The following is a 25,008-nucleotide window of genomic DNA, read 5'->3' as shown; positions in this document are numbered from 1 at the left end:
ACCTCTTGGCTTGAAGTTGTTTCCATCATGTACAGGGTTTACAGTTTGGTTCAATGGCTCTCAGCCCCTCACTTTACAAATTGTTCCAGCACCCCTGGATTAGCTATGCAAAAGGACAATGGGAAGATAAAAAACAACTTCATGGCATCATGGTGACGTTTCACTCCATATTCTTTATGAAAATATGCTTATGATATGAATATGACATAACTGAGATGTACTTTATGCAAGATGGGTCTTGTAAGATATCATTGGAAAGGTTATCATTTACTGAATGTAATTATCCAATTTGTATGCCTGTATCGTTTCTATATCAGAAGTTAGGAATACTGACTATGTATCTGCATTTCAACTATGCTACTTTGGGTGACGCTCACTGCTAACACTTCAGGTACAACAATGGAAAAGCCCATCAGTGAGGACAATGGACTGTGAAAAGGCTTGACCTTCCTGTGGATGCTCCCTACTGCCACTGACTCATGGAATGTGATACTAGAGTCAGGTGGTCTTGTCACCTGATACTAAACATTACCTGGGACTTTCCACTGGAAGGTAAGAGGGGGATCAAGTTTAGGAAACAGGATTCCCGCCTTATGTAAATCCGATTGAAGGGTGGGGAGGAAGGCAAACGGAACTCTTCCTCTCTATAGCCTGTCTGCCCAAGAAGAAAGACTGCTAAAGCCACCTGAAGGGAAGGCAAGGGGAGAGTCCGGACTGAGACGGGGGTCCAGTCTGAAAAGGAATACAACTGGAACTCTGAATCACAGAAACTTTGCAACCTGCCTAAAATAACATTTAGGGTAAGAATTTACATTTTGTAACTTGTTTCTTAAGTATATTGAGTTTAGCTTGCGTGTTTTACTTTACTTAGTCAGTAATCTGCTTTGTTCTGTCTGTTATCCCTTATATTCACTTAAAATTCACCTTTCGTAGTTAATAAACTTATTTCTTGTTTGTAATATAAAACCCAGTTTATGTAATTTGTAACGGGGAGGGGGGGAATTGTGCATCTCTCCCTCCACATTGAGGGAGGGGGTGAATTTCATAAAACCTTTGGGTTTGTACCCCTTAAAGGGAGTGGGCACAAGAGTATTGGGGCGAGCCCCTAAGGCTGAATCTTTCCAGAGCGGATCTCTGTCACACTGTGCAGCTGGGTGTGGCCCTGCCTGTGTGCTTGGCTGGAAGAAGCTTGTGAGCCTAACCCAGCAAGGCCAGGTAAAGGGGACCCAGGCTGGCAGAATAGGCTGACTCAGTGGCATCCCAGCACATTAGGTGACACCCCAAAGGCCCAAACCTGTCACAATCACTTCATGTCTTTTCTAAATGTGTATGTTTTATAAATTGTTCTGAGTTTGTCTGTGTTTGACTAAAGAGGATTATCCATGAACATTTAGAACCTTAGGGTATCCCCAGTATCTCATATGACATACCAAATATTTCACACAAAGGTAAGCTTTACAACAAACAGCACAGTTATTACATCTATGCTCAGAACTTTTATGTAAGGTCAACAGCTGAGGAAAACAAAACAAAGACAGACAAAAAATCTGTTTCTATCAGAAGCTGTTCCGGGTGCAGGTTATTGCCATCACACTTCCATTGAATAACAGTGCATTCGCAGTTATTTTTAAAATGCAAAGCCGGTAATTTAAAAATCTCCCAGTATAATTATTTGAATCAATAATACAAAGTGGTTTATGCCATAGATGTCAGCAAATGAAACAGAACCCCAGGCTTGATAGCAGATTCTATGCAGACAGTGTTGAGTGAGCACAAGGGGAAAACGAGAGGGGGAAATTTTAAGGCAACAGAGAAAAGAGATGAGGAAGAAAAGCTGCAGGAAAGGAGATGGGCAGCGTAAAAAGATTCTAGAGACAGCTGAATGTGAAGAAGCAGAAAAGGATACAAATGGTAAGAATGATGTTTGGCTCCTATACAACATATTATAAAAATTTAAATACACCAAATCATACAGGAAAAACTGACATTTAATCTCCATGATCTGGTGACATTGGGCAACTACAAAAACTTAATTCCTAGCAGTTATGAAATCAGTGGAATCCCACAATAGGTTATGAAAACCAATCTATCACCTGAGTCTGTGCTTTCATCCCCTGTAATCATGGTGCCATTTGTACTATTCATAATTAAACCTAAGAAATGCTCTGTTGATTAAATAACCTGATAGCTGAATATCCTTTGCTATATTTCAGCTGTAATACTGTTGGATGGCTGTAAAATCAGGCTTCCTTGTTATCCTACATAGCACTTCCACTTCCCCTCTCCTTGTATTTAAGGAATTAAAATTTCCATGGTTAAATCTAAGCTTTAGCTTCAGAACTCACCCCTCTATTCCTTTGGTCCACCAGAGCCTGGATTTGTTATTTTTTGGGGGCACAGTGTATAGCACACCTTTTCCTTAGTGAGACTGCTGATTGGTGTTATTATAAGCAGAAAGTTTTTATGTTGTTTGTCCAAGCAGTTTAATAGCATCACTGAGTTCAAATAACATGTAATAAGGTTATACTGCTCATATGAAACTGCGGTAAAGCACCAGAATCTAAGATGAATGATGAAAAACAATGAAAATTCTCAATTTAAAAAACATTATGTGATAAGTTTAATGAAAAATTATTTCTAGCAGCTTTTTTATTTTTCTCAACTGAACTTTAAAATAAAAATAGCATCTCTCATATGACACTAACTGTAAGAATTTGCAAGGGACAAATAAGCCAACCATTCAATATTATTAAATAATAATAATTAAAAAAAAAGGATTTGTCCCAAAGCTGCTTATGGTTAAGCAGCAGGTCCAGCTGCTAATGATCACAAATATAAGCTGTTTCAAGAGTAGGATAGGGATTCAATCCCAGCTTTATTTTATTTATATATAAAAAATGCAAACCAACTTTCCCTCTAGCAGATGATTCTGCTCCTGACTCCTTTTCTGTACAGAAAAGAATGATACCCATGGCAGGAGCAGGATCAGCTACTAGAGAGAAAGCTGGTTTGCATCTATTACAAACACTATGCATCAGCAACCAGAGAATATACCTCTGTCAGGAATTATTTTTGTTCACTGAACTAATGTTATAATATTTACCAAAAACAAATTCCTAGCCCACCAGATTTCTAAAATGAACACAAACTGTATCTATCTTCAGACTTCATAAACAGCCATTGATTAAAAAGATTGAGGGGTGGGGGTGGGGATTTTGGAAATAGGCAAAATTAACAAAAACCAAAATGAAGTCTTCTCTTTAACCTGCAAAATGTTTAAATAGGTGTCTCTGCTTGAGATAAATCTTCAAAGCATGACAGCTTCTGAGAAATTTTTCCTTTAGATGTAAAATAGGATAAAATAATCAACACTGTCAGCCTGGAAGTATGGACCATTTATCACTAACTTAGCACGCACACTATATTTTTATAATTACAAGTGCTATGATTACATCTAGCTGAGGTGTTTAATGCCCATTTTGCTTCAGTCATCACTAAAAAGGTTAATGGTGACCAGATACTCAACACAATATTAACAAGGGGGAAAGAACACAAGCCGAAATAGGGAAAGAACAGGTTAAAGAGTATTTAGATAAGTTAAATGTATTGAAGTCAGCAAGGCCTGATGTAATTCATCCTAAGGTATTTAAGGAACTAACTGAAGCAATCTCAGAACCATTAGCAATTACCTTTGAGAACTCATGGAGGACAGGTGAAGTCCCACAGAACTAGGAGAAGGGCAAACATAGTACCGTACCTATCTTTAAAAAAGGGAACAAAGGGGATCCAGGGAAGTATAGATCCATCAGCCTAACTTGGATACCTGAAAAGCTACTGGAACAAATTATTGAACAATTTGTAAGCACCTAGAGAATAACAGCGTTATAAGGAATAGCCCTCATGGATTAGTTAAAAAAGAAATCATGCCAAACCAACCTAATTTCCTTCTTTGACAGGGTTACTGGCCTAGTGGATGGAGGGAAGCTGTACATGTGATATAATCTGTGGTGAGCTGGAGCTGGTTCCCACCGATTCGCTAGAACCAGTTGTTAAATTTAGAAGCCCTTTTAGAACTGGTTGTTCCACGAGGGACAACCGGTTCTAAAAGGGCTTCTAAATTTAACTGGCCAAAGTGGCGCCTTAGGCGCTGACTCCATGGGTGCTCCAGCCCTGGAGCACCCAAGGGGAAAATTTGGTGGGTGCAGAGCACCCACCGGCAGCTCCCCATCCCACCCCCACCTCACCTCTGCTCCGCCTCCTCCCCTGAATGCGCCGCCCCGCCCTGCTTCTCTACTCCCCCAGGCTTACCGCAAATCAGCTGTTCCTGCGGGAAGCTGGGGAAGGCTGAGAAGCAGGCCGCAGCTTCCCGCTCAGGCCCAGGGAGGTGGAGGTGAGTGGGGGGGGGGCACGAGGTGAGTGGGGGGGGGCACGAGGAGGGCCGCCCACGCTGCAGCAGGTAACCCGGGGGTGGGGGTGGAGACGGGACGCGCGCAGGGGAACCACTCCCCGCCCCAGCTCACCTCTGCCACCCTTGGCCTGAGTGTGAAGCCGCCACCTGCTTCTCAGCCCTCCCTGGCTTCCCACCAAACAGCTGATTCACGGGATGCTGGGGGAGGGGACGGAGAAGCAGAGTGGGGCAGCGCGTTCAGCGGAGGAGGCGGAGCGGAGGTGAGGTGAGCTGGGGCCAGGCACGGGGCAGGGAGCTGCAGGTGGGTGCTCTGCACCCACCAAATTTTCCCCATGGATGCTCCAGCCCCGGAGCACCCGGGGAGTCGGCGCCTAAGGTGCCACTTTTGATGTGATCAGTGGAGGAGCGGCTGCTCCCCCTGCTCCCCCCCCAGCTATGCTCCCCCACCCCTAGGAGCCAGAGGGACCTGCCGGATGCTTCCTGGGAGCTGCCCCAGGTAAGCACCTGCAGGACTCCCCACCTCGCCCCCCGGCAGGTGCCTCTGGCTCTTAGGGGTGGGGTGGGCACCCACTACGGTGGCCCACGAGACCCTCCTGCCCAGTTCTAGGGGCAGTCAGGGGATGGGGGGGGGTGGAGAGGGCAGGGGTCCTGGGGGGGGGCGTCAAGGAACGTGGGGCGGTTGGATGGGGCAGGAGTCCCGGGGGTGGGGGTGGGCAACGACCTCCTCTTGGAGTGAGGAGGGAACCTGTTGTTAAGATTTTGGCAGCTCATCACTGGATATAACTGGCTTTTAGTAAGGCTTTCGATAGAGTCCCATGTGACAATTGCATAATATGATCTAGATGAAGTTACTCTCAGGTGGGTTCCCAACTGGCAGAAAGATCATATACCAAGAGTAGTTATCAACAGTTCGTCCTCAAACTGAGAGGGTATATCTAGTGGGACCCTACAGGGGTCAGTCCCGGTACTGTTCAATATTTTCATTAATGACTTGGATAATGGAGAGAAGAATATGCTTATAAAATCTGCAGATGACACCAAGCTGGGAAGGGTAGCAATCATTTTGGAGAGTAGGATTATAATGCAAAACAATCTCAACGAATTAGAGAATTGGTCTGAAATCAACAAGATGAAATTCAATAAAGTGAAAGGTACTACAATTAGGAAGGAAAAATCAAATGAATATCTTCACAATGGGGGGGAACTGGCTAGGCGGTAATACTGTAAAAAAAGAGTCTGAGGGCTATAGTGGATCACAAATTGAATATGAGTCAACAATGTGAGGCAGTTCCAAAAAACGCTAATATCATTCTGGGTTGTAGTACCAGGAATGTCCTATGAAAGACACAGGTGGTAATGGTCCCACTCTGCTTAGCACTGGTGAGGTCTCAGCTGGAGTACTGTGTCCAGTTTTGGGTGTCACACTAAGAAAGATGTGGATAAATTGGAGAGAGTCCAGAGGAGAGCAACTAAAATGACAAAAGGTTTAGAAAACATGACCTAGGAGGAAAGTTTAAAAAAAACCCAGCAACAATTGAATGTTTAGTCTTGAGAAATGAAGACTGAGGGGGGTTTAGTCCTGAGAAATGAAGACTGAAGGGGAACCTAATAACAGTCTTCAAATACGTTAAGAGCTGTTATAAAGAAGATGGGGATCAACGGTTCTTCATTTCCACTGAAGGTAGGACAAGAAGTAATGGCCTTAATCTGCAGCAAGGGAGATTTAGGTTAGATATTAGGAAAAACTTTCTAACTATAAGGGTAGTTTAGCTCTGGAATAGGATTCCAAAGGAGGTTGTGGAATCCCCATCACTAATCAACATGTTCTTAAAAACCTCCAAACACCAGGGATGATAGGGTTACTGGGGTCTTGCTTCAGAGCAGGGTGCTGAACTTAATGACTTCTTGAGGTCCCTTCCAGCCCTCCTTCTCTATAATTCTACCTACTACAGTTGATGAGGTTCAGTTTTCACTGTTAATCTGCAGACAAGGAGTAAAATACTTATCAGAGCAGTATTCTTTCACAGGGCTCTTTACCATGACTTGGTTTTATCACTTACTCACAAAATGAATACATAAAAAAATGATGCACCCTATTGTGACTTTTTCATTTACATTTTGGGTATACTTCAAATGATGTCAATTTGAGGGGATGGTGTCATGAGTTGTCAGTATGATAGTATATATAATAGTCTTCAATGCAGCCATATAATTTCATATATTTACTGCTATTGCCAAAAACTAAATGTCATCTTCATTAACTGAAAAAAGTGTCATATCTACTCTCAAACAGATTTGCTTATTTTACAGTTTACTGGAGTGCAGACTGACTTGGTATATTCATAAAATATTTATATCCCGCCAAGAACCATTTTCTTCCTCTCTCTGTGAATAAAAGCTGATCCTAATCTTCCTCAGTTGCATTCTGTTGGTCATTCTGCTGCAAACATAGGGCTCTGCTCATCACTCCTTACTCGGTCCACCACTCCTTACTCTCACTGCAGTAAGGACAGATTTCCAATTAGGCTGGCTAATATACACAAGTATTGGACATTGGGAAAAGAGTCAAAATATTCACTGTATGAAATGAAATTTACTGATCCAAAGATCGCTACATGAAAAAATGCATATTATTGATCATGAACCCAATTTTCTGTTGCCCTTCATCTTTGGTTTGTCTAGACCAAGTTTTTAGTCCTGTTTTAACTCAAGTTAACTAACAACAGTAAATGCTATAAACTCACAGCAAACAAATATTTGCTCCAGGACACCCTGATCTCTGAAACAAATTACCATGTCTACACTAGCATTTACAAGTGTGGTAATTAACTTGAGATAACTGACCATTCAATTAACTTGAATTACTACAAAACCACAAACACTAGTCTAGACAAATTCATTGTGCAGTTATTTACACAGCAAAATGTGACTGTAAATTCCACCAAATCTGAACAGTAGAGTTTTGAACTCTATATCAGTGAAAGTAACTTTGTAAGGAGCAGGACAGCAGACAATCAGGTCCAACATCTTCATGAATAAAGTGTAGCATACCTGGAATTTAATGAATGAATACTTTGCTCAATTTAACTTCTACAATAAATGGACTGCTGGGCACAGTGTGTACAGAAAATGATTTCTCTAGATTAAAGTTTCATGCAAAATTTAAACATGGCTGACTGAGGGCCAGAATCTATTACTCATACTCACACTGAGTATTACCCTGTTCTGGGAATGGCACAATGTTTTACATGATTAAGAGTGGCAGAATCTGGTGCTAAATTAATATAGAGCTTATGCTGGGAGATTTTTCCCACACCCAAAAAACATAGTAGATCATCATTAGATTTGTACTAGCACTGGTTCAATTAATCTTGATTTCATTTTCAAAAAGGTTTATTTGCCTTGATATAACCACTTGAATCATTCAGTTTTGTGAAAAGTGACTTTAAAATATTATGTACTTTAAAACCTACAGTGCTGTCGTTGTGCAATGCCATGTGACAATCCAGTGATGCATATACTACATACAAAGTCAATAACATCATTTGCTACAAGTTTATACAAAATCACCTGCAAAAAACTGAGTAACGTTAGCTGGAAGCTGTTGCATGGTGTCCTAGCAGAATGGAAGCAGCCTTTCGTTCCTGGGGTGGCTGCACTTCATTGGCTGCATATCAGCTCTGATAACAAATAGTTTATGGGTAGTGTTTATATAGCCATTTCATTCTATGCTTTCAAAGGCAACACTCAGTATATATTTAGGATGTATTTTTAAAAACATAAAAATTAAGAACAGCATAAATTGTCCAACAGAGTCTGAATATTAAATGTAGTATGCTGATGACAGAAAAAAAATCAGAAAATATTAAAAATAAAACACTTTCTAAGCTTCTATGCAAACAAACTTTGTGTGTTTCTACTAAAAAAAGGGGGGGCGGTTTCCCCACAATTTGAAGTCTTGTGATTTGCTTTGGATCTACAGAGAGAAAAACAGTTTATCCCAATTTTAAAAATAGGTAATATTCTCAATATTTACATGTTTGGCTGGAGAAAAAGCTTTTTAATATCTAGTTGTTCCAAACCGTATTTAAGGTAAACAGGATATTTTCAATATGTCACATTTCAAATATTTTTTTGTAAAACCATGTATATTTTAGACACCACACTGATGTGCAACTTTAAAAAAAAAACAGATTATTCAGAGTGCCACCAAAGCTAGATTTTTTTAAAAAACATCTGATGTCAGAACAACTGGGTATCTGCCATTCCTTCTTTAAGCTAGAGATGGTATGTATCATTGATGTTTTAAAGACGCATCACAGTTGAAATCATTTGTATTTATTTCATAAAATACCACACTGGAAATGTAGGAGAATACTTACACACTATCCTAACATTTTAACATCTGCCAGAAAGCCAAAGTAGGTGGTTTACTATTTCACATTTATATTGAGGTAGCACCTACAGGCCAACCAAAATAGGACCCCATTATGGCAGGTGCTGTACAAACATACAGTAAATGACACTCCCTTCTCCTATTTGGGGCTTTGTAAAATGCAAAACATTTTTCCAGTTTTTCTAGTTTGGACTTTAAAATGTGTTATCTTCTTTTATCATTTTAGTGATAGGAAGGTGCTATACTGACAGCCCTGGAGGCAAAATTCTCTGGACAGATACACACTAGAAATATCTATACAAACCTTCCATCAATCCTGACCTGAAGTAGTCTTTTCTAGTGGCAAGGAATCTCTTCTGCCTATTCATTCAATATCCCCTTTGCTGAGATCGCTATCAATCATGGCAGTTAGGGACAACTGTGAGAGTGAATTTAATGTAAATACCTGCCCACTAACAACATTAGCAATTTAACAACTTTGTGTCGGTTCCAAACTGGGTAGTAGTCAAGCTGAAGAGCTAGAGATGAAAGGCTCCGTGTACCATTAATCATCTCTTGAGACATATACATTTGGTATCAGACTTGCAAGAGGACAGACAAGCCAATCAGAACCCCCTCTGTTTGCTGAGTCAGAGGTTTACAATTTGGTAGTCCAAAGGGATGCAGATGTACTGGACTGTGGTAATAAGCAGGGAGAGGGAGAAATAATTAAAAGCATGGGTGCAGGGAGACCATACATTGAGGACTGCATGAATGGGATCAGGAATTTGTGGCAACTCTGCCATTTGGGTGGAAATCAGTTGATTGCACATGTCAATCACCTACAATTTCCCCAGCTCGTCCTGATCACAGATGCATAACCAGGATTACAATCCTAACTGGAGAAATCCCTTCACAGGCAGGTGAGGGATTAAATGAAGCAGATGGAAAAGCTCTGCTAAACAACAGTTGGTATATACAGAGAATGAAAGGAGAAGACTTACCTTCAAAACCCTGAAGGTAATTGCAAGGCCCAGGCAGTTGGCATATAAATGGAGTGGAAAGGGGAACGTGACCATTTTCGCAGGTGAGAACATCTTGGAGGATGGTCCAGTTCTTGGATGTGAATGGGCAGCAGGGCAGGGAAGAGAGAATTAAGAATGGAGTCCTCCCTATGGATGTAGGCCACAAGCCCAGAAAGGGATTGCTTCAGAGACCCAATAAGCAAGATAACAATTAGGTTTTCCAAAGATAACCTGTTCTATATGCTTTCACATATTTAACAAAGTTACAGCCTGTTGCTTTTTTTTTTTTTTTTTTTTTTTGCATAGTGTATTGTCAGTGTGTCCTTCTCAATGTGCCAGAAGCAATACTTCCAACAAGCACATATGGTTCCTTACATCATTTGATAACAGCACCCCGACTATGTAATTCGGCATGGTAAACTAGCTGAGTCACTGAGATCCAGTAAGAGCTCTTTATCAGAAGAAACTTGGCAAATGAGTTTGTGTTATTTAAACTATCAAAATTGCTGAAGAAGTTTTGGTCATTAAGAAGCCATATACACACAAATGAATAACAATCTCATTTCATTAGTACTGAGAATGCAATGTGAGTTGCATCCCTCATGAGTAAAACTATTTTTAAAATGTGCTAGCTTGTCTTTCATGCTACATTATTTCCAACTGATCTTAATGTGTCTCAGTCTCTTAAAATTTGCCTGTCAATTTTTATTATTCAGAACAGATGCTTGTCTAACTGAACAGTTTTAGTAAACTAATAAACTTAAACCCTGTTAAGAGACGGAATTCACTTCAGCAATTTAAATTAATGGATGCTGGCCATGATCCACAATGAAATCCCCTGAGCAGACACAGAATGACCTTTCATCCTGTCCGCCACTGCAACGAATAACCACTCTGACTTTGCAAAATGGCTTAGTCCTGTCAATGTACAAGGCAAGTGCCCTCCTGACATCCAGAGCGTGCAATCTGTGCTCCTTTTCCAATTTATGAGGCTTCGGAAAGAAGACTGGTAAGTATATGTCTTGGCTGGTATGAAACTGTGAAACTACCTTCAGCAGGAACACTGGGTGCGGCTGCAGTTGAACTTTGTCCTTGTAGAACACCGTATAGATTGGTTCTGAAGTTAGCGCCCTGATCTCAGAGACCCTACAGGCAGACAGTATTGAGACCAGGAAAGAAACTTTCCAGGAGAGGAGGAAAAGGGAGCAGTAAGCCAGAGGCTGAAAGGGAGGACCCATGAGCTGTGACAGCACGAGGTTCAGGTCCCAAATAGGGACGGGATCCCTCACGTGCAAGTAGAGGTGCTCCAGATCTTTCAAAAACAGGACCATCATGTCGTGAGTGAAGACTGATCTGCCCTAGAGAGGAGGGTGAAAGGCCAAAATAATGGCAAAGTGGATTTTGACTGATGACAAGGCCAACCCTTGGAGCTTAAGGTGCAGAAGATAGTCCAGGATCGCCTGCAGCGAGGCCTGCTCAGCCTGGATACCCCAGTCCGAGGTCCAGCATATGAACCTCTTCCACTTGGCCAGGTAGGTTGCTCTGGTGGAGGCCTTGTAGCTACCCAACAAGACCTGTTGGATATGGGCCAAGCATTCACGTTCTTCCGCATTTAGCCATGCAGAAGTCATGTTGTGAAGTGCAACACCGACAGGTTCAGATGCAGAAGACTACCATGGTTCTGGGACAGCAGATCTGGCCAGGGAGGCAGCTGAAGCGGGGCAGCTACCGAAAGGTCCATCAGTGTGCAGAACCAGTGCTGCCAAGGCCACGCAGGGGCTATCAGGATCACCTTTGCCTTGTCCTGTTTGATCTTCATAAGGATGTTGGGGATTAATGGCACCCGTGGGAAGGCGTACATCAGAACCCCTGACCACAGGGGCAGAAAGGCATTTTCCCAGAACGAGCAGAACACGTGGTATTTCCTGTTCTGATGAGACACGAACAGAGTCCCCCAGCTCCGGAAGATCAAACTGACCACCTCCGGATGGAGCGACCACTCATGGTGAGACGAGAAGGTCCTGCTGAGGTGATCTGCCAAACCTTTCCTGGCCCCGGGCAGATGCGTGGCTATCAGATGGGACAATGTGCTGCGCACAGAAGTCCCAAAGGGGGAGAGCTTCTTGGCAAAGAGCTGATAACCTGGCTGCACCCTGCTTTTTGATGTAAAAAATCACAGTGGTATTCAGTGTCAGAACCTGCACCACCTTGCCCTTCAGGTGGGGCAGGAAATCTGGCAGGCCAGGCAACCCGCTTTGAGTTCCCTGATGTTTACTTGGAGGGACAGATCATCCCATGATCAGCAGCCTTGCATGCTGAGCTCACTTAGGTGGGGTCCCCAGCCCAGATCTGAGGCATCGGAAACCAGGGTCAGCGACGGGGATCAGGCCATGAAGGGAACTCCCTCCATCTTCAATTCGGGGCTCAACCACCAATCCAGGGACAATCGGATGTGAACCAGCACTCTGACTACCCAGTCTAGATAGTGTCTGTTGGAGATGTAGACCGACGCTAACCATGCTTGCAGTGGCTTGAGATAGAGCCGGGCATGCCAGACCACGTATGCACATGCAGTCACATGGCCTAACAACCAGAGGCAGGTGTGGGCAGTGGTAAGCAGGTAGTTTTTCACATAGGAGATCAGGCCCTGGAAATGCACCTCTGAAAGGAAGGCTCTGGCTCATGTGGACCAATTCCAGAGATTGACTGCTTCTGCGCATAAAGCAGTAGATCTCATGCCTTGAGAACTACCTCAGTGAACTCTATTGTTGCAGTGGCCTTAAAGTCGATTTCTTTTCACTTATCAACAGGCAGGTCGTGGCAGGTGGAACAAATCAGATCAAGGCTCCCCTGCATCTGTTCCCAAAATCTGTCCTTGATGAGCCAATCGTCGAGATGCCGGTAGACTTGAACCCCTCAACACCTCAGGTAAATGGCCACTGGCACCATACATTTTGTGAACACCAAGGGGCAGTGCCGTGAACTGGAAACGGCGCCTGCCCACCATAAAATGGAGGAATTGTCTGTTATATTGGAAAATAGAAATATGGAAAATAAGCATCCTTCAGATCAAGGGTGGCGTACCAGTCTTCCAGATTCAGGGAGGGGATGATGGAAGCCAGAGAGACCAAGCAGAACATCAACTTTTCGAGAGACTTGTTGAGGCACCGAAGGTCCAGAATGAGTTTTCAGACACCTTTTACTTTAGGGATTAGGAAATAATGGGAGTAGAACCCTTTTCCGTTCATGTCCTGAAGGACCTCCTCCACAGCCCCCAGCTGTATGAGGTTCTTGACCTCTTAAACGAGGAGTTGCGTGTGAGAAGGGTCCATGAAGAGAGACAGGGAAGGGGGGTGGAGGGGCAACCAAGAATTACAGGTTGTAGCCCCGAGTTAAATCTCTAGCACCCAACAGTCCAAGGTGACCCGCAACTAGGCCAAATGGTAGGGATGAAGACAGTTGAGGAAAGAACGAGGCGGATCCGGGAAGTTCATTAGAGCGTCGCTCTTGAGTGCACCCTCAAAATGAGTGCTTCTGGCCCTGGTTGTGCAGGGGAGCAGGAGACAAAGGGCGGCGACGACTAAAACTCGTGTCTCTATCCCTTTTCCTTGTGGGCCCCTGTCGAGGTTGTCAAGGCCTTGGCGGCAGCCGGAACTGCTTCCTCATCGACTGCGATTTATTTAGAGCCAGTGAGCGAAGGGTAGCCTGACTGTCCCTCAGTCTGTGCAGCCCCGCATCGGTCTGCTCTGCAAAGAGACCATTCCCATCAAAGGGAAGATCCTGGAACAAGGTGTACATTACCCGGCATAGGCCACTGGTCTGAAGCCAGGAACTGTGCGTCATGACAATAGCTGACAGGACCACCCTAGTTGCCAAATCAGCCACCTCTCCCTGGGTGGCAGTCTTCCCATCAAAGACTGCTTGCTAACTCTCCCCTGCCTAAGGATTAGAGCTCATAGACTGCTCATTAGCTCAGCCCTGCCTAAGGGCTAGAGCAGAGAGACTACTCATTAGCCCAGCCCTGTCTGAGGGCCTAGGTCCTATTGACTGTTTGGGGCTCCACCCTGTTACAAAGGCCGGGATGAGAACGCCTACTCTGCTAATTCCCTTGACACTAGGCCCTGATCCCGGTGATATAGTGAGGTGCTGTGGCACTCACTGACAACTGCAACACCATTACAGGACTCAACAGGAAGACTCAAATGTTAGCTCAATAGACTACATAACCCCACCAATAAATCCCAACAATATTTCAAAAACACCCTTTCTCACTACCCTCCTTCAGCCAGCACAAACCTCAGATCAACCTTCTCTTAGGTAGGGACCGTCGAATCGTGGAAGTCAACGAATGGCTACGCAGGTGGTGTCGGAGAGAAGGCTTTGGATTCTTTGACCATGGGATGGTGTTCCTTGAAGGAGGAGTGCTGGGCAGAGATGGGCTCCATCTTACGAAGAGAGGGAAGAGCATCTTTGCCAGCAGGCTGGCTAACCTAGTGAGGAGGGCTTTAAACTAGGTTCACCGGGGGAAGGAGACCAAAGCCCTGAGGTAAGTGGGAAAGCGGGATACCGGGAGGAAGCACAGGCAGGAATGTCTGTGAGGGGAGGGCTCCTGCCTCATACTGGGAATGAGGGGCGATCAACAGGTTATCTCAAGTGCTTATATACAAATGCACAAAGCCTTGGAAACAAGCAGGGAGAACTGGAGGTCCTGGTGATGTCAAGGAACTATGACGTGATCGGAATAACAGACTTGGTGGGATAACTCACATGACTGGAGTACTGTCATGGATGGTTATAAACTGTTCAGGAAGGACAGGCAGGGCAGAAACGGTGGGGGAGTAGCACTGTATGTAAGGGAGCAGTATGACTGCTCAGAGCTCTGGTACAAAACTGCAGAAAAACCTGAGTGTCTCTGGATTAAGTTTAGAAGTGTGTGCAACAAGAGTGATGTAGTGGTGGGAGTCTGCTATAGACCACCGGACCAGGGGGATGAGGTAGATGAGGCTTTCTTCCGGCAGCTCACAGAAGCTACTAGATCGTATGCCCTGATTCTCATGGGTGACTTTAATTTTCCTGATTTCTGCTGGGAGAGCAATACAGCGGTGCATAGACAATCCAGGAAGTTTTTGGAAAGCGTAGGGGACAATTTCCTGGCGCAAGTGCTAGAGGAGCCAACTGGGGGGGGGGGGCGCTTTTCTTGACCTGCTGCTCACAAACCGGGTAGAATTAGTGGGGGAAGCAAAAGTGGATGGGAATCTGGGAGGCAGTGACTATGAGTTGGTTGAGTTCAGGATCCTGACGCAGGGAAGAAAGGTAAGCAGCAGGATACGGACCCTGGACTTCAGGAAAGCAGACTTCGACTCCCTCAGGGAACGGATGGCCAGGATCCCCTGGGGGACTAACTTGAAGGGGAAAGGAGTCCAGGAGAGCTGGCTGTATTTCAAGGAATCCCTGTTAAGGTTACAGGGACAAACCATCCCAATGAGTCGAAAGAATAGTAAATATGGCAGGCGACCAGCTTGGCTTAATGGTGAAATCCTAGCGGATCTTAAACATAAAAAAGAAGCTTACAAGAAATGGAAGATTGGACATATGACCGGGGAAGAGTATAAAAATATTGCTCGGGCATGTAGGAATGATATCAGGAGGGCCAAATTGCACCTGGAGCTGCAGCTAGCAAGAGATGTTAAGAGTAACAAGAAGGGTTTCTTCAGGTATGTTGGCAACAAGAAGAAAGCCAAGGAAAGTGTGGGCCCCTTACTGAATGAGGGAGGCAACCTAGTGACAGAGGATGTGGAAAAAGCTAATGTACTCAATGCTTTTTTTGCCTCTGTTTTCACTAACAAGGTCAGCTCCCAGACTGCTGCGCTGGGCATCACAAAATGGGGAAGAGATGCCAGCCCTCTGTGGAGATAGAGGTGGTTAGGGACTATTTAGAAAAGCTGGATGTGCACAAGTCCATGGGGCCGGACGAGTTGCATCCGAGAGTGCTGAAGGACTTGGCGGCTGTGATTGCAGAGCCATTGGCCATGATCTTTGAAAACTCGTGGCGAACTGGGGAAGTCCCGGATGACTGGAAAAAGGCTAATGTAGTGCCAATCTTTAAAAAAGGGAAGAAGGAGGATCCTGGGAACTACAGGCCAGTCAGCCTCACCTCAGTCCCTGGAAAAATCATTGAGCAGGTCCTCAAAGAATCAATCCTGAAGCACTTGCATGAGAGGAAAGTGATCAGGAACAGCCAGCATGGATTCACCAAGGGAAGGTCATGCCTGACTAATCTAATCGCCTTTTATGATGAGATTACTGGTTCTGTGGATGAAGGGAAAGCAGTGGATGTATTGTTTCTTGACTTTAGCAAAGCTTTTGACACGGTCTCCCACAATATTCTTGTCAGCAAGTTAAGGAAGTATGGGCTGGATGAATGCACTATAAGGTGGGTAGAAAGCTGGCTAGATTGTTGGGCTCAACGGGTAGTGATCAATGGCTCCATGTCTAGTTGGCAGCCGGTATCAAGTGGAGTGCCCCAAGGGTCGGTCCTGGGGCCGGTTTTGTTCAATATCTTCATAAATGATCTGGAGGATGGTGTGGATTGCACTCTCAGCAAATTTGCGGATGATACTAAACTGGGAGGAGTGGTAGATACGCTGGAGGGGAGGGATAGGATACAGAAGGACCTAGACAAATTGGAGGATTGGGCCAAAAGAAATCTGATGAGGTTCAATAACGATAAGTGCAGGGTCCTGCACTTAGAACGGAAGAAACCAATGCACAGCTACAGACTAGGGACCGAATGGCTAGGCAGCAGTTCTGCGGAAAAGGACCTAGGGGTGACAGTGGACGAGAAGCTGGATATGAGTCAGCAGTGTGCCCTTGTTGCCAAGAAGGCCAATGGCATTTTGGGATGTGTAAGTAGGGGCATAGCGAGCAGATCGAGGGACGTGATCGTTCCCCTCTATTCGACATTGGTGAGGCCTCATCTGGAGTACTGTGTCCAGTTTTGGGCCCCACACTACAAGAAGGATGTGGATAAATTGGAGAGAGTCCAGCGAAGGGCAACAAAAATGATTAGGGGTCTGGAACACATGACTTATGAGGAGAGGCTGAGGGAGCTGGGATTGTTTAGCCTGCAGAAGAGAAGAATGAGGGGGGATTTGATAACTGCTTTCAACTACCTGAAAGGGGGTTCCAAAGAGGATGGCTCTAGACTGTTCTCAATGGTAGCAGATGACAGAACGAGGAGTAATGGTCTCAAGTTGCAATGGGGGAGGTTTAGATCGGATATTAGGAAAAACTTTTTCACTAAGAGGGTGGTGAAACACTGGAATGCGTTACCTAGGGAGGTGGTAGAATCTCCTTCCTTAGAGGTTTTTAAGGTCAGGCTTGACAAAGCCCTGGCTGGGATGATTTAACTGGGAATTGGTCCTGCTTCAAGCAGGGGGTTGGACTAGATGACCTTCTGGGGTCCCTTCCAACCCTGATATTCTATGATTCTATGATTCTCTTCCAAACGTGAAAGTCCAAAGGAAAGCAATAGCTGAGGGAAAACATAAAAGCAGCAGGAACTGCCACCCACCCATGGCTCTCAGAAGCAACCTAGGCAAGCATCTCAAAACAGCCTTGGCAGCAGCTCAAAAACAGAAAACAACAATGTACAGCATCCTCAAAGCTCTTGCAGACATCCCACCTCAGCAGCACTTATGCTGACAAAATGATCCTCCTCAGTAACTTTCTCTAAAATTGTTTTGAAGGAAACAAATCCCACTCAGTTTTTTATTCACCACAGATTTCATCAATACAATGTGCAGATCTGAAAGGTAGGAGCTACACAATTCATGATGCTTAGAGTCTGAGATGTTTAGAATGCTCAAATGCCTGGAAAGTCTAAAGGTCTGTCCTCCAATGTGTATTTGGGATGCAGGCGCAGGGAAAATTGCTTTGTGGAAAATTGTGAAAGGTGTGTCTGTCAGCATAGCTCCGAGTTCACCAATCCTTCTTGCAGAAGCGATAGCAACACAGGTGACTTTCATGGAAAGGAGGGAAATAGAGCATGATGGCAACAGTTCAAAGCGTGGTTTCATATGGCTAGAACTAGGTTCAGATCCCACTGAGGTCTGATAGGTTGGACAGGTGGGACGTTTCTGAGGAGGCCCAAAACCTAGCAGTTAGCGGGTATGTAAAGAAAGAGTGATCTTCCATAGGAGGGTGGAATGCGCTGTCGCCAAGTGGACTTTCAGAGAGTTGAAGGCGAGACATTCAGGGACAGAATGCAGCCCAAGAGGAAGGGGATCCCCACTGATTCTGGTGGAACTCTCTTTTGTTGGGCCCAGGCGGCAAAGTGTTTCCACATGGCCTGGTAATAGTGCCTGAGGGATTCCTTCCTGCTGCTGGAGAAGATGGCATGGCTGAAGAACAGGTCCGTTATAAGGCAGATGTCCATCCAAATACCACACACTGAGGTGGAGTGCCTGTGGACTGGGACGTCTGATCTCGCTGTTGCACTGTGTCAGCAGATTGGGGAAGGTGGGACAGGAATTGGTGGATGGGCTAACATGTGAAGGAGACTGGGAAACCAGAACTGTCTCGGCCAGCAGGGGGCAATCAGAATGACCACCGTTCTGTCTTGTTGGATCTTGTGGATTACCCAAGGGTAGGAGCATAATTGGGAGGGAAGGCATAGTTGATTTGATCTGATCAGCAGAGCAGGTATAGGTTGCCCTGAGACTGGTGGCCAAGACCTTCCCTGGAGCAGTAGAGGATGCATTTGCTGTTTATATGCAAGGCGAAGATTTCTTTGGAATCCCCCATCAGGTGAAAATGTTGTGTACTATCGAATTGTGAAGGTCCCACTTGTGGTCGATCACAAAATCTCTGCTGACTGAAGCTGTGAGCACATTCTGTGTCCCGGAAAGATAGGCTGCGGACAAAAGTATCTGGTCTCACAAAACTGGGTGATTGGGCAACAAAATGGCCCATGAAATTCAATGTTGATAAACGCAAAGTAATGCACACTGAAAAACATAATCCCAACTATACATATAAAATGATGGGGTCTAAATTAGCTGTTACCTCTCAAGAAAGAGATCTTGGGAGTCATTGTGGATAATTTTCTGAAAACATCCACTCAAGTAAGTGTCAAAATGTTGGGAATCATTAAGAAAGGGATAAATAATATGATAAAAAAAATCATATTGCCTCTATATAATTCCCTGGTATGCCCACGTCTTGAATACTGTGTCCAGATGTGGTCGTCCCATCTCAAAAAAAATGTATTGGAATTGGAAAATGTTAAGAAAAGAGCAACAAAAATGATTAGGGGTATGGAATGGCTGCCATATGAGTAGAGATTAATAAAACTTGACTTTTCAGCTTGGAAAAGAGACGACTAAGCTGGGATATGATAGAGGTCTATAAAATCACTACTGGTATGGAGAAAGTAAACAAGGAAATTTTATTTACTTCTTCTCCTAAACAAGGACTAGGCGGTCACCAAATGAAATTAATGGGCAGCAAGTTTAAAATAAACAAAAGGAAGTATTTCATCTCAGAATGCACAGTCAACCTGTAGAACTCTTTGCCAGAGGATTTTGAAGTCAAAGTCTATAACAGGGTTCAAAAAAGAACTAGATAAATGCATGGAGGATACGTCCATTAGGATGGGCAGTAATGGTGTCCCTAGCCTCTGATTGCCAGAAGCTGGGAATGGGTGACAGGGAATGGATCACTTGATGATTACCTGTCCTGTTCATTCCCTCTGGGGCACCTGGCATTGGCCATTATTGCAAGACAGGATACTAGATTAGATGGAGCTTTGGTCTGACCCAGTATGGCTGTTCTTGTGTTCTTATAGTGAGTGATGCACCAATTCCAGAGATTGACTGCTTCTGCGCATAAAGCAGTAGATCTCATGCCCCTGTTTGTTAATGTAGAAAATAGGGGTGGTGTATTCTGTCATGATGAGAACAAGATGGGAATGGATGAATGGAAGAAAGGATCGGCATACTTTCCTTACAGCTCAGAGTTCCAGGATATTGATGTGCATCCTGGATTCTCAAGGAGACCACATTCCCTGTGTCACATAATCATCCATGTGTTTTTCCCAGCCTACAAGGGATGTGTAGGTGATGATCATCTTGTCTGGAAAGCGGGGAACCCCTAAGCAAATGTAACATGGATCTGTCCACCACTGAAGGGATGACAGCACTCTGTCAGGGACCGTCCATAAGGTCCATGGGGTGATATTTTGGTGAGTAAACTGTCTGGAGTCACTTCTGGAGGCAGTGAAGGTGGAGTCAAGCAAAGGCAGTCATGTATGTACATGAAGGCATGTGGCCAAGAAGGCAAGTCCTGGCCGGTACATAAGGATTGTTGATAATGAGAATTATAATTTCTCCCATTGCCTGGAACCTGTTCCTTGGTTGGCAGGCCCATGCTGTGCCTGAACTGATGGTGGCTCCTATCAAATCCAGGGATTGTGTGGGGTCTAGGATCGATTTTTCAACACTGATGCTGACTCTGAGGAACGAAAGGAGGAGGAATAACATGGAGTTTGAAACTTGGGCTTCGTGCCTGGACCGTGCAACCTAGGAGCCAGACGTCGAGATACGGAAACACCAGGACCACAAAACGTCTGATATAAGCTACTTTGGTGAAGACTCTGGAAGCAGTGGCTATTTTGAAGGGGAGTACCCTGTATTGGAAATGGTAGGTGCTGACTATGAATCGCAAGAAGCATCTGTTGGTCAGATGGATATTGATGTGAAAATAGGTATCCTACATATCAAGAGCAATAAATCACGTCTTTTTCTATGGATGGGATAATAGCTGCCAACTTGAATTTGTGGACGAGGGGATTGAGATGATGGAGGTCGAAGACTGGTCTCCTTCTTATGTATGAGGAAGTAAGTCAAATAGAACCGCATTCCTTGATATTCTGTGGGAACGCATTCTACCACTTCCCACTGTAGCAAGAATTCACTTCTTGGGTCAGAATGCTGTCATGAGAGTGGTCCCTGAGAAGGGATATGGAGGGGGGTTTTAGAGGAGGTAGCACGACAAATTAGATCGGATAGCCATGGTGAATGATGTTGAGCAACCATTTGTCCCAAACTTGGGAAAAGAGTGCTAAATGATCCCAAAAGGGGGAAGAGTGCTCATGAGGTGGTTGGCAACATGACTGGCTGCCCTCAAGGGAGTCGGAAAAAGAAAGGAGGGTTAGATAGTCAGGAGGAAGAAACCAGTAACAGAGCATTCTGGAGTTTGGGAGTGGAAATATAGCATTATAATGCGGAGTGGAGATAGACTATATAGCAAGAGTATTCAAAGAATTGGGAGCTGAGGAACCGTAGCTGGGGAGGGAGGCAGAATTCAGAGATTGTGTAGGAAGACGTGGCAAGTACAGCCCAGCAGTTGCTGCATATGACTGCACCACAACTAAGGTGGGGCAGAGTTTTTCTGGGGCTTACTCGGGAAGGACAGTTCTGCTTTAAGGTAGGGGATCGGGGGGGGGGGGGGAGGAAGGAGGTCAGCTTTGCAGCAATGCTGTAAAAAAGGTGCTTGGTGGTCAGCTTTGCAGCAATGACTCACCCCCACAGGAATGTGAGGTCCGAAGGGCATAAAGGTATGAAACTGGGTGGGGCAAGTCTCTTTGTTCCAGGCAGCGCAGAAGCCAGCACCCACCCCCCGTCCCCTAGTGGAGGCGAATGGCAGGCTGGGTTAGGACCTGCTGTGGGCATTACGCTAGTTGCTCCTTTTAAAGGGGGGCTCAGAAGGAATTTTTCCCACACCACCTGAAGTGGCTTTGGTGGAGTGAGGTTTTTTCGCCCTCCCCATAGTAGGTGTGAAGGAAGACCTTTTCTGGTGAGAAGAAAAGGTGATAGGCCATATGTCGCAACTTATTTTGTAAGGTTGGGCGGATGTTCAGTGCAGGTACTCCATAGGGAAGGCAGCCACTGACCAGATAAATGGCCTGGTAAAGGACTTAAAAGAAGGTACTGGATAAAGGAACAGAATGGGGGAGGGGGTTGAGGACTTCTCTGATTGGTACAGCAGGGAGCCAACCTCCTTCCGCCTTTTCCCCCCCACCGCCAGTTCTCACAGCCCACCTTAACCCTTTTACGAGGGTGGTGGATGGTAAGGTCCAAGCCATGGGTCGGCTGGGGGACCTGGATGGAAAAAGGGGGGCTGGTGGAAGCCCTGGAGAATTGATCTGAATAAACATGGATATGCCTGCACTGTACACTTTATCTGCCAGGTAGTCCCAGACATCTATATAATAAAGTTGCAGCCAGATTAAAATACATAACAAGTGTCTCTTGTCCTCCTTGCGGTGTACTCAGACAATGTGAAGGTGAAGCTCTGGAACTTCCTACAGATTGTGTTTGTCTCATTTCTATTTTCCTTTTTATCCTGCCCTTTTTTGTTTGAGAAACTCAACACACTGTCTCTAATGCCTTAGCATCTTTTATTTCAATTGCCTAGTATATAACATAATTATTTATATTTATCAGTCCATGCCTGAAATACTTTGCCTTTATATTCTTTCCAAAAGTCTTTATCTTATGTTTGAAAAATTGAATTGCCCTAGGAATGTTATAAAGCATTTTCAGAATACATTGACTATAGATGTCTGAACATTTATAGGTAATACATGTAACCTGCTACTTGAAAACCTGCCAATTATATTTACTCTAGATCTATTGTGCCAACTTTTCAGTATAAAAAATTCAGATTAGTAATAAAGATAAAGGACAATTTATAAGTTCTTGGTTCAAATGCCAATTTAATTTTACCATTCTTTTTCAATTTCTGGTAACGAATTCTGCTAAAGACGAGATAAACAACAAAGAAAGAGACTAGAGGTCATGAGTTATTGACAGATGTATTATTAACCACATTAATCTTTATAAAACAAGTTCCATTTTATTTTAAGTGACCTTTACCAATGGGAAACACTTCTAAAACTATTACGCTGTGGTATATTTTGAAAATTAGAGAATAAGCAAGCTGTGAAATACACAAACACACTTACTGGCCCTCTCAAATCAATGAGTTCCTGTCTCATTTGGGATACAAGAGCTTCTTTAGTCATCAAAGCACGGTGTAGTCGCTCATTGAATTCTATAAGCTCCCCATGCATTTCTGCCACCTGAAAGACATACAACCAAAATGTAAGATAGAAGAGAACAAATCTCCTAAGATGAAGACATTTCTCGCTGTATTGAGAAGATCAACAATATAGTTTCATATCCATGTATACAGTTCCTGTAAAACCCAAAATAAGTATTTCCTAATTAATGCATAGTATTGTTAATGCAGTAGTTTGGACAGTAACATTAATGACGCAGACAGACAAATGCTGTTACAACACATAAAAATCTTGGCCTGACTCATACCAGGTTACCTTGCAATTATAATGCAGATACTGAGATCTACTTTGATCACACAACATTTCAGTTCAAACTTTATATCCTGTATCTGAGAAAGGTGGGTGACAAGTGACCAACAGCATAGTAATTCACATGATACAGCTCTGTAGAGGCCCTCTTTACCAGGATTGGGCTGCCAGCACCCACCCACGAACTTGGAATAGCAACTGGGTTCCCTTTTGATCGGCTGTGGGCATTACACTAGTTGCCCTTTTACTTGGGAGACTGGAAAGGAATGTTTCCATCGCTGCCAACCTGTCAAAGCGGAGTGGGTTTTTTTACACTTCCCCACAGGGGGTGGGAGGCAGGCTATGTCACAACTTAATATATAAAACTTACAGTGGATATCCAGTGCAGGTACATTATAGAAGATATACTGTTATTGGACAAAATAGATTGGAAAAGGATTTCAAGGAAAGCATCTCTTAAGGCAACTGAGTAAGAGGGTTTGGGGCTCCTACGTCTGGAAAAGCAGGGAGACAATCCGCTCCTTCCCTCACTGTACAATTGTTGCTGGATACTCCCAGATATTATTGTAGCCTAATTAAACTACATCCATGGCCTCCTCTCTTTCTTCTGGTGCGGACAAAGAGTTGGGCTAAGGTCAGTTCTTAGTTTACTCTGTCACCAATGTGCAAACAATTGTGGGAACCTCAGCAAATTGTGAATTATTAAATGGTCACAAAGACTGAACTAACCACTCGCTCTCTTAGTTTTGGTGCTATGGGACGAACTTTAAAATTACCAGAAAATGCAAAAGCGAAGGTTCTCATACTAATGTTAACTCAGTAGAACATACATAGGAACTTCTATCGTTGCTTGTGTGGTTAAATAAGAAGTTCGACACTTAACATTCTTAATTTTAAATTATAGATAACAAAATATGAAAAACTTGTAATATGGTTGAGTTGACACTTCAGTTTTGAACTTTCTGACTTTTTAAACTAGGAAACCTTAACACTGTATTAATATATTTTGTGCACTTAATTGTATATTAGTTGTTTGCTTGTTGTGTGCAATTTTAATTCATTGCCCTTGTTTCTGTATTCACTACTTTTCTGTTCTACTTAATCCTATTAGAGGTGCTCACTCCTCAGCCTCATTTGATTTAATAGAGACTTCCTAATTAATTACTCTATTCTGGCTTCTTTTGATAAGATCAAAACATTAAGACTTCCAACATTAAGACTTAACAACTATGGCATTATGTTTTGATATCCCAACTGTTCACTGAACATCGATCTTGATGAAGGCTGTTTAACTTCAAACACTTGCTAGTAAATTAGTAAGCTTATTTTAGTCAAAATAAAAGATACTTAAAAACACAATTTCTGCATCTTATCTAAAGCCAGGTCTATACTACAGACCTGTATCGGTATAGCTACATCACTCAGGGGGTGTGAAAAATCCACACCCCTGAGCGACATTGTTATACCGACCTAACACCCTATATAGACTGTGCTAGGTCAACAGGAGAGCCAATGCAGTGTTTTAAGTGTAGACCTGCTCTCATACATAGTAGTCTCTGATTAGGCACAAGTGATGTTAAAATGTCTACTTCTTCACAAGTGACTACTATAGACATCACTAACAAAACTGTTAATATCTACCACTTTAAATAATGAATTAATGCCATTAATTCTGTGCATGTCACCCTGCCATACCTCTACCAATAACTCCATGTCAGGCTGTTTAGTTTGAAATCCACCTCTGTCACAGGTGGCTAAGGGACTATTTCATTTCCTGGTGTTTCTGTTTACAGTTAGAACTTCAGAA

At 43.9% G+C, this 25,008-nt stretch overlaps 1 protein-coding gene across 2 annotated transcripts in view; it reads right to left on the bottom strand.

Moving 5' to 3' along the window:
- Positions 1 to 25,008, bottom strand: part of SNX29 (sorting nexin 29) — a 451,127-nt gene that overhangs the window by 202,091 nt on the left and 224,028 nt on the right. For both annotated transcript variants that reach the window (XM_084640531.1, XM_084640532.1), the window contains exon 16: positions 22,836 to 22,952. In XM_084640531.1, the coding sequence (XP_084496657.1) occupies positions 22,836 to 22,952 (117 nt within the window). The remainder of the gene's footprint in view (positions 1 to 22,835; positions 22,953 to 25,008) is intronic.

The sequence above is a fragment of the Lepidochelys olivacea genome (assembly GCF_965140295.1).
Source record: "Lepidochelys olivacea isolate rLepOli2 genome assembly, chromosome: 10".
NCBI lineage: Eukaryota > Metazoa > Chordata > Testudines > Cheloniidae > Lepidochelys > Lepidochelys olivacea.
This window is presented reverse-complemented; position numbering and strand designations above follow the sequence as displayed.